Source organism: Aphelocoma coerulescens, chromosome 2 (assembly GCF_041296385.1).
Source record: "Aphelocoma coerulescens isolate FSJ_1873_10779 chromosome 2, UR_Acoe_1.0, whole genome shotgun sequence".
Classification (NCBI taxonomy): Eukaryota; Metazoa; Chordata; class Aves; order Passeriformes; family Corvidae; genus Aphelocoma; species Aphelocoma coerulescens.
The window spans coordinates 112,005,327-112,015,831 of record NC_091015.1 but is presented as its reverse complement, the minus strand read 5'-3'; the positions used below and the strand labels follow the sequence as shown (position 1 = coordinate 112,015,831).

General features: G+C 40.6%; 1 protein-coding gene across 1 annotated transcript in view; it reads left to right on the top strand.

The window, feature by feature from the left end:
* Positions 1-356: 356 nt before the first annotated feature.
* Positions 357-10,505, top strand: part of CDH7 (cadherin 7) — an 81,349-nt gene continuing 71,200 nt past the window's right edge. Inside the window, exons 1-2 of the mRNA XM_069005933.1 lie at positions 357-376; positions 9,129-9,530. Of these exons, the coding sequence (XP_068862034.1) occupies positions 9,321-9,530 (210 nt within the window). The 5' untranslated portion in view covers positions 357-376; positions 9,129-9,320. The remainder of the gene's footprint in view (positions 377-9,128; positions 9,531-10,505) is intronic.

The window sequence follows — 10,505 nt, the reverse complement described above, 5'->3', positions numbered from 1 at the left end:
CTCTGCCTTCTCCCTCCCTCCGCGCTCCTTCCCTCCCTCCTCTTCCTCCTCCTCCCGCAGCCACGATCCGCACCCAGTCGGAGCTAGGCTTGGCACCGGCACCCACTTCTCCCATCGTGTGCCCAGCGGCTGGCGGTGCTGTGCCGCGCCGTGCCGTGGAGGAGGAGGAGCGGAGCAGCGGCAGCGCTCCCATCTCCGCGGGTGCGGGCGAGTGCGCGGGCGGGCGCACAGCCCCCATGCCCGGTGGGCGCCCCGCCGCCTGCAGCCCGCCCCCCCCCGCCGGGGAGCATCCCGCCAGCACTTCGCCGCGGAGGCACCGTCGGCCCTTGGGATTAAAACACTCACCGCGCTGGCAGCCGAGGGAGAGGGGGAGCAGGTAAGTGCTGGCTGCACCTGTGCCTTTCCTTGCCTTCCTTCCCCTTCCCCTCCCATGTAGGCAGAGGGCGGTCGGAGCAGTTGCAGGAGAGGGTTGTGTGCTGTTCCCCCGCACCCGCTCGCTCCGGAGCGGCTCCTGCCCGGAGCGGGGCCGCAGCTCTGCGGAGCCGCCGGAGGCGGTGCGGCCGCGGCCGTAAGTTTCCCGTTCCTCGGGCTGGGGACGGCCCGGGCAGCGCGGCTGGGACCGGCCGCGGGAGCACCCAGCACCAGGTGTGGTGGGGAAACCGTGGAAAGTGAGAGCACTGGGACTGTAGGCGCTTGTGCACCTTCTGAGAAATAGAGAACAATAGCATCACTCTTGACTCTTTGGAGAAGTCTCACAGACAAGCGGGGAAGTGGGGTGGGGGAAGGGAGGACCACAGACTTGTGCAAAATACAGGCAGCCCAAAGTCCTGTCTCAGTCCTTTCTGCCAAGCCAAAGCGGCTGTCTTGCTTGGGCTCGAAGTCTGGCAGTGATGCTACAGTGCAAAAGATTAGAGACAAGGAAATTTCCTGAGTTATTTCCCAGAGCTTTCGTCCTTCTGTGTCAAGGATGTTCTAGAGTTTGCAAACATTGAAATTATGGGAGCTATTTCTTTGATTAGTATTCAGCTGGTAAGGCTAGCTCTGCAGTGCTTGGCTGATACTGACCCTTCCCCCTCCGCCCTGTCCCCCAATCCATCCACATATCCACGCACGGGCATGTCCTGCTTTCCTACAATAGGCTGTGTACACCAGTAGCAAGAGGTTTGTCATCTGGATCCTCAGGCTTATGGTTGCTAATGGAGGAAAAAAATATCCCTTTTTGAGATACGATTTAGCCTTATACTGCTTTCAAAAGGTGAAGTAGTTCAGGTGAGCCAAGATTCTACAAACGATGTCTTCCCTGGGATTTAGGAGAGGATGGGAGATGGATACTAGTGATATGCTCTGATTCTGGGAACTGAAATGCTGATACTTTAATCTTTTCCCATTGCAAGGATAAAATCTTATGTTCTGATAGATAACTTGCTCAAGCCAAACCAGAGACTTTAAAGGGCAGAGTATACTTCATAGTCTCTCTAAAAAGACATACTGACTTGCCATTTTTCAGCTGAAACATAGGTGATGGTGCAGCTTTGCAGAAAATAAATTGCTTTTCCAGGACAAATAAATAAATACATAGAAGAGCCAAACTCTTGAGCCTGCCAGTTTCTGAAACAGTCTCTCCTTGGCACTAATGCATGACTTTACTTTCCTACCTTTATTATATCTACTAATTGTTTGTCTGCTCCATTATTTGAGTTTGCAGGGAATTGTTACTGGTGAAAGCTAGGTACTTACTCTGTTTCTGAGAAAGGTCGGTCTACACAATCTCAGGTGCAGAGCTGTTCAGATGGGCAGTAGCATGAAAGTTGCATAACTAAATTAAGTTTGCTTACCATGCAGCTTCTGAAGGTACAACAGGTCAACAGATGAAGATCAGTTGTAAAGTGATACTGATTTTCTTACAGCAATATAATAACAGTTTTGACGATGCAGAGGTGAAGTGAGGATGTTTGGAAACCGTACGATTGTGCCTCATTAGAGCTAGTTCAGTGCAACGGGTGTGTTACCATCTTTGGAGGAAAAAAAGAACACAAAACCCACTTAACAAACACAAAAAACTATCCAGGGACCAAATGTGCTATCCTTTTTAAAGTCCTTGTACACAATTTTATAGCTTTTCAGTCTGCAACTACCAGGGGATCTAATCTAGACATCTAGACACACTTTTTTTTCAGGGTCATGAAGAAAGGCTAAGTAAGATTTAAAAACAATTGAAATAAAATCCACTGTAAGGGAAGGCCTAGCTCTGACAGCTTTTGATATTAAGTATGTGCAATATCTAGGGTTTGAGTACTTGATAAAGATTTAAAACTACCAGGAATATTAGGAAAATATCAAAGGTAATAATCTGAGCTACCACTGCATGTTAGAAATGCGTGTCAGTTAGTGTGAGTGAAAATACAAACATCAGTAGTATAGCCTATTTTCTTGCAAAAAGCCATTAAAGATTGCAGGTTTAATCAAGGAACATTTCACCCTTATAATGGGAGACTTTACTGTAATTAAAGGCTAATGTAGGTCATTAGAATTGTGTTAAAAGTCAGATGACAGCCTCACAACTCTCTTAAGTCTACTTTCATTGATTTAATAGCAAAGTACTGTTGATTATTTGCTATTGATTTAATAGCAAAATATTCTTATTTTTTCATGTAAAAGGGTAATTTTGCAGCATTTGTACAACTGCAGATTGACTGTGAATTTTCTGATGAGAAGAATGTGTACAGCATCCATGTAGACTTTCGCCTGTCCTTTTCATGTTTGACTGTGTGTACATACACGTTGTGCCCACATTTTTCTGTTTCTTCAGCAGTCAGAGACTTGACTGAAGAAAATCATTACTAATGCAAGACCTTATATGGTTCTACTCCAACTTAAATTCCTACTTTGCTATAAACCTGGTTAAGCCTTTTCTCAAAGGGATTCAGCTCACAAATTGAGTCTGATATGTGATGAAAATAGAAAATATTTTAAACTTCAAATGGTTTACAGATGAATATACTGCTTGAGAGTCAGTCCTAGTGATGGGCTGTCTAGTAAGTTTTTTGTGTGTGTTTTTAGTCTATTGGCTTCAGTGTCTGATGTGTTCAGCGGTTCTTCAATGAAGGCCTTTCTTGAGCCATTCCTTTTCCTTTAGTTTATTGCACACTTTTTTTTCATGTATGCTTTCATGCTACTTCTGGGTATTGTTTTCCTGTGGCAATAAAAATCATTAAATTCTAGCTGAGGAAGGGTGCATAAAATAGATGGTTACTTCGGTTCTTCCTGTCAAACCAGGCTTAACTCTAAGCAGTAATGCAGGAGTGCCTCCTCTGGGAATTCAGCAGTTCTGCAAGAAAGTCATCCCTAGGCATTATGTGACGTTCTTCAGCTGAAATAAGGCTGCAGAAATTGAGCTTGTGGAAATTTAAATATTTGCCTTGATTGGTCCCAGATCCACAAATACTGCTGGTGTTTCTTTTCAATAACTGATCAAATTAGCATAATCCTTCCCAGCAACTTAGATCTTTCAAATGCACCATGGCAAGGTGAAAAACCAATACAGCTCTTTCACATGGAGAAAATGATATTAGGAAAAAAAAAAAAATCTTTCTTTTGTTAATTTTGCTTGGGGAACAAAACAAACCTACCAACAACCCAAAAAATTTAGCACTCTAGACATGTGCAATCTTATGAACAACTGCAGAGCAGTGTAAAAGACCAAAAGCTGTTGCCTGGTTTTCTTTTATGCATTTTTTTAAGCCATATAATTTATTGCAGTGTGCCTAATTTTTTTTTGTCGTCTCATCAGGTCCTTTCACCTGAGTCAGAGGGTATTGGAGCCAGTTTAGTGTAACAGTGCCATATGTTTGGAGCAGTGATAGTTTTTTGCTTGATAACCAGATGCAGACTGCAGGATGTGCACTACATTTACGGATCTCCCATGTGAATATTTAGGCCAGTTAGCGGCAGGAGGTTGTGGTCTGTAGTTGTAATGTCATCTGGCACAGGGAGTTAATAGGTTTCATCGTAGTGCCTTGACTCATAGAGCTTCGTTTCATCGCAGGGTCCCCACCTCACTTGCTCCAAGGCACACGCCTTTATTTTTTTTCTGTCCACGAAAAGAGTGATAACCAGACATTGCAATTGACACCATAATTAGACATGTTATCTTCTCAAAACCTTTTTGTCTCAAGGATCATATTCCTATGCCTGTGCCTGTGAAGGAGTCTCCTGTAATATTTAGGATGTATGACATGGAGGAGCTGCAGGCTTGTAGCAAAGGGGAATTTTCTCTGCCACTAAAGATAACACCCTTTCCAATGGGCATTGTAAAATTGAATGTCAAAGCATAAATATTTCAGTGAGGGCAGTCCTGCTGTCAGGGGGCTCACCTGCTGGTTCTACTTTGTTTAAGGGATCATGGTTCAAGATCCAGTGGCAATAGTCACCCTTGGAATTATTTCAATACCTTGTGTCTGAGTTTACTGAATGACTAAAGTAGAGACAAAACAAAACAAGCATGGGATAACTGTGCATTGTTGGCCAAGCTAAAACAAGATTTACTAGCAGGTGGCGGCTGCTCAGAGTAAGTGAGCATATTTGTGCAGTACTAGTATTTGCAATACTATCAAAAATGGAAGAAGTTTGGTGAGAGGAGAATAATGGGGCAGGGGGAAGATGAGGGAAGAGAAGACAATAAAATAGGAGTGGTAAACTCTTCAGTTACAACTTCAGTGAGTGGCTGGCAGCAAGATTTCAAACTAGAGTAATGCAGTCCAAACTGGTGGAGCTTACTAATGGAAAAGGGTTTGGGTTTCCACTTCTTCCTGAAGCATTTTACGCATTAGAAACACTTTAGGACAAAGTATGCTGAAGGACAAAATTCTTTGTTGGGTTGAAGAGGTTGACAGGAAAATGATATGGTTCATAGATTAAGCTGGCACTGTGACACTGGTAGCAATGTGTGAGCAGAAGTCTGCAGGAATTTGCATTTTGGCTGCAAAGGTTAGGTGGTGCAAAGCTGATCTCAAGAGCTTTCAGCAAACTGCCCTACAGGGCTGGGGAAATCTCAGACATGGAGAAGGAGGGCTTCCAGGATGATATCTCTGAGACTGAAAACTTGTCCTTATCTACTGGTGCTCATTGTGACACACAAACAGCAAACACTAGACTTGATGTGTTGTTTTAGAAATTATGGAGTGAAGCAAAATATTCAGAGAGATTTTCAGTGGGTGTAAATTACCCTTAATTGCTTTCAGTGAGGGGGACTTTTAAGCTGAGGATCTTATTCACGATCTGAATGTTTTCAACAAATCAAGATTGCCCCTTGGAGACAGTGCATAATAGTGTCTTTTTGACACTAGCAGATTGTTTCGGCGAAGTAGAGTAGTAACATTTTTCAGATTAGCACTGTACACCAGAACACTGTGACTTAAATATAGTTTAATTTTTGTACAGCAGATGGGAGAAAATGTAAGGTTTATCATGTATGTTGAATGAAGTGGTTATTATTTTTTTCAAATGTATATTCTTCAGTCTGAGGTTTTATGTATCAGCCAGCTATTTAAGGACATAAGCATGCGAGTTTGGATATCTAGGGGATATTTTTTATGTTTTGTTTTTTTTGGGTTTTGGGTTTGTTTTTTTCTACTTCTTAAAGCTGTTCACTTGGACAGCATGTTAATGCTGTCCTAAGACATGCTATGTGCACTGTCCAGATCACATAACACTCTCCAAATTACACACCAGTTCTTTTACTTTGTATTTTTCATATTTGTGATTGCCAGGACTACACATAAAGCAAATAGGGAATACAAGCTTAGATGTGAAAGCTTAATGCTTTAAATACACTAATATATAATTTTGTTTTTAAAGGCCTAAGTTACTTTTTATGTTGGCAAACTGTGAATGAGGAGATATGATTGTGTTTTGCCCCTTTTTGGGGAGAGGAGTAGCATTTTGGAGATCAGAAACAAGATGCAAAGATTCACTTTTGTTCTAGGTAGTTAATGGTATCAGTTACAAGTGTAAATATTTCTCAGTTTTGTATACTCTGAATCTTGTTTGTGCAGAAAAGATAGCATTTTATAAAAGAGCATCTTTAAACAAAAAGTACAAAATGGTTGCAGGTCAGTTTTGCCATCACACTCAAGTCAGTAAACACAGATGACAGTGAAGACACTGGAATCAGAGCACTGAATACCCTCTGTTGCTGTCAGGGTTAGTTTTATCTACTGTCGCAAATGCAACCCTGAACACTCAAGTTATGCCTTAATGAGGAAAAAACCACCAGCACTATCTCTTAGTTTTCAGTTTTATGAATGCTGTGACATTGCTTATGGACTTGACACTTAGAGACTTCATAGAACAGGTGATGTTGAAGTGCTAGTTATGCTTGGACAAAATTAATGAAAAAATCTGTAAAAATGTATCTGTCTATCTATTTATCTATCTCAGTAAGAAAGGTAATGAAATGCAATTTAATAAAGAATTATTATCAAAACAAAAGTGATTTTTAAAGACCAGAGACTTCTACTTTTGGAGATATCACATATAAAAGGCAGTATGCTGGAAGAACTATAAATAGAAACCTAAAAAAGGGCTCTAAGAGGAATAGGAAGACTTATCCTGAAGAAGAGGAAAAAGGGAGGGAAGAGTGTTTCTGAGCAGAAAGTGCTGCCACACAACTGAATAAAAATAATTGGAATTTTGGGTCTGTGTGGTGAAAGTATTTGAGAATGAGTAAACCACAACAACGTTTTTTTTTTCCAGGAGGTGTGAGTATTCTGCTTTTCATCAGATTGTGCTGTCTAGCATATGGACTGTTTTTCAGTTGGTATTTTGGGTGCATTTTTCAGTTCTGTGCTGTGGCGTGTGGCTGGGGACCATGGCACTCCATATGGTGGCTTTCATACTTTCCTGCAGGTGTAAAAGAAAGGATATAAGAGAACACTGTTCGAGATAAAGGTTAGAGCAATTCTAGGTTTGAAATGTCTGTTCAGAGCAAGAACAAGACATTTCAAACTGCTTAGTGAAAAGACTCTAACATATTGTAAATGTTTTACTGACATTTCTTAAGAAAATCCATTTTGTATTTTTATCTCCGTTAAATAACAATCTGCTGCCTCTTTGAAATAAACTGACAGTTTATCAATATCAGATGTCTTTAACATGATGTAACTTAGACACAGAGAGGGAAATCAAGGATGCATAAACAGCCTGTACTACAAACAACACTTACCGTAGTTGAACAGAGCAGTAGGAAGTCAACATATCACAGGGAAAGCACAGCTACTTCCTTAACACTCATTGGCAGCCCTGTCAGTAATTACTGTCATATGGTCATGATTCACTCAAAGGACCAGATCAAAACTGAGCTATGACTAGTTGGGATTAATCATTTCAAACTATCCTCTTCTAACGAGGATGACACCTGCTTGTTAATCCTGCCGTGAGAAGAATTTTGGTCCATGTTGTAGTGATATCTTTTATAACTGTAGCATCATGTTTACAAAATTAGGGTCTTTGGGTAAGACTTGCCTATTCTCTTCATTTTGCCTGTAGGGAGACACTGGATTTTCCCATATGGAAGCTTTCAAATTGCTGCTGCTTAGCAAACATGCTCAGTGGGTTTGTGGTTTTATCCCACCAGCCTCTAAGCAAAGCCTTTCTGGTGCAGGGCAGTACCACAGAAGGGATTACTACAAAAAGGCTTTAAATACAGTCTGTAATCAGAAGAGCTTTTTATTTGTTTCATGTTTCTGCCCTCTAGGTACCTTTGGCAGCACAATGCATAGGCATTCTGCTGCTGAAAGAGCCTGACATACTGAAAACAGATAGTGGATATCACATTTCACTCAGTTTTAGTAGTGACGGGTAGGAATATGATAATCAGTCCAGAGTGTTTAATGTGTATGTGATTTAATGTCTAGCCTTTTTAGATTAATTAAATGTAGAAAGGATGAAATCTTCTTTCTACCATGGCTTCCTAAGTAGCAGCAGTTCACTCCAAATTAATGCCCTGTTATCTATTTTAATTTCACCCTTATTTCCACTTCATGTTTGGCACTTCATAAATGCTCCTGGTCTGCCTCAGTGCTCACTCAGACAAGGAGGATATCTATTTAAGAGACAGCTTTGCTTACCTGGTGATTCCCACAAAAGGCAAAGCTATGTTTGGTTCTGACTGACAGAATTTATACTTTTAAAAGCATTATACTAAGTATGCATTTTTACACGGGCAGAGAAGGCTCACAGTCGTAAAAGGCAGAAAAAGAGTCTTGTTCAAGTATTGAAGTTTGTGTTTCTAAAAAAAATAATTTTTTTAGTTACTTCTATGAGTTATTAAATGATTAAATTTTGAAATAAAAACAGATACACAAAAAGATAAAATTTGTACGTGTTAGTACTGAAAAATCATTTGTTATTAAATCAAGGTTTCATTGAAAACACAAAATGACATTATCTTCTGATCTTTCTGGGCATATTTCTGTATAAATATATAAAGTAGTCTAACATGTTTCTTATGGTGCCTGACATTTGCTTTAGGAATGTACTGAAATTGAGTGGGGAGACTCAGGGCTTTTTACCAGGTCAGGTTCAGATCAGAACAAATCATAGCATCTGGTGTGCTGTGACTAAGAATCAATCAAATTGTTCTGATTCATCTTATGCTCCTTCATTTTAGTTCTGAGTTATATGGGAGAGAGTTAAGCTAGGGTATGTCCCTGCCATTAATACAACTTTCTGCCTGTAGCTGGCTGGTAATTATATCATAATAATGGCAACTAAAGTAGACCATAACAGACAGAAGAGAAAAATATCAAACCAAATTACTGAAAATAACTACACTTACTCTGATTATTTTAAAGAGAAACAATTGTCTCATTTTTACTGGAAAAAATGGTGTATTAGGAGAACAGTCAGGAGAAAACTTTATGACTATAAATACAGTTGTATCAGCAGTAGTAATGCCATGCAAGGAGTTTGCTATAAACTCTCAGAGATTTATGTACACTCATTGGTATTGATGAGGAGAAAAGTAATAAATAAATAGTGTTGTTGCATGGTGTGTAAGCTGCAAAGAATTTGCCTTCTTTAAAAAAAATTAAAATTCTGACAACAATTCTTTTCTTTTTCCCGGATAGGTACCCATTACACCATTTCTTTGGTGAAGGCTATTCAGCAGTGCTGACATCTTCCAATTGACCACTCTGCAAATTATTATCTCTGGACTCCCAGCTGACACCCTGCCGGAGGCTAGAGCTACTGAGACAACTGGAATTGTGCCTGCTTTGGTCAAGGTTTTTTCTTTCACCGAGGAAAAAAACCCAGAAAAGATGAAGTTGGGCAAAGTGGAGTTTTGCCATTTTCTTCAGATACTAGCTCTTTTCCTGTGTCTTTCTGGGATGAATCAAGCAGAGCTCACAAGGTCCAGGTCAAAGCCCTATTTTCAATCAGGGAGGACAAGAACCAAACGCAGCTGGGTGTGGAATCAATTCTTTGTGCTGGAAGAATACATGGGTACAGACCCACTCTATGTAGGAAAGGTAGGGGACCTAAATAAACTTTGGAGGGTGCAGATGCTTGCTTTTTCATCTGTTCATATGGTGCAACCTAAACACTGTAATTTTGTCTGCCTAGTTGACTTAAGTGAACAAAGTTGCATAGTTTGAAAAGGAAATAATCTTTAATACTTCAGATCAGCAACACATTTCATTCTTGTAAGAATGCAAGGTTCCTGTTGTAATTTTCTTTAAGAGCTCTACATATTAGCACTGCTTGTTTAATGCAGTACAGTAAAAGTGTTTTGCCACCATTGATAGAAAGGAAATATTTATTACTTACACTAGACTTTAAAATAGGGGAACATAATGATGAATATTTTTTTAAGAGTTAACAGCTAGTCCCAGAAAAAAAGAAGTCATGTATTACATTGTTTGCTCCCTAAAACTCAGCACTACTGAAAGCAAGAGAGAAAGAATCAGGCATCTGTGGGTGTGATGAATGGAAAGGAGGGCATGTCTGCATTACTGCTTTTCTTTGACATTGCCTGGCTGGCAGATTGGCACCTGGGGGCCTCACTGTCCTCCATGCACAGCACAGCCTTGTGGCTTTACCTCGCCTGCGATGGGCACAGGTCCAGTACAGAGCCAGCCCTTTTACATCAGGGCATCCCAAATGGTTCGTTCTGTGTGCCCGTCACTGCACATGGAGCACGCTGAGCACAGCTGTGAATCCGGGACTTAACTCATTTACTGCCTTGTGCTAGTGGGTAATACGCTGCCTTCAGCAATTATGAAGGGAAAAAAAGGCCCACAAAACAAAACCCCCTCTTGTGTTTCTCTGTAACATTTATGTGTAATCATCTTATTGAAAGGAAAACCCATTTTCTCAGTAATATCAGAATCAATAAATAGAGTTTCTCATTAAAATACAGCAAATGCATAGAAAACAAGGGAGTGACAGCTTTTAGTACAACAGCATGCTTACAGAAAAAGAGATGAAGTAATCTGAAATCCACT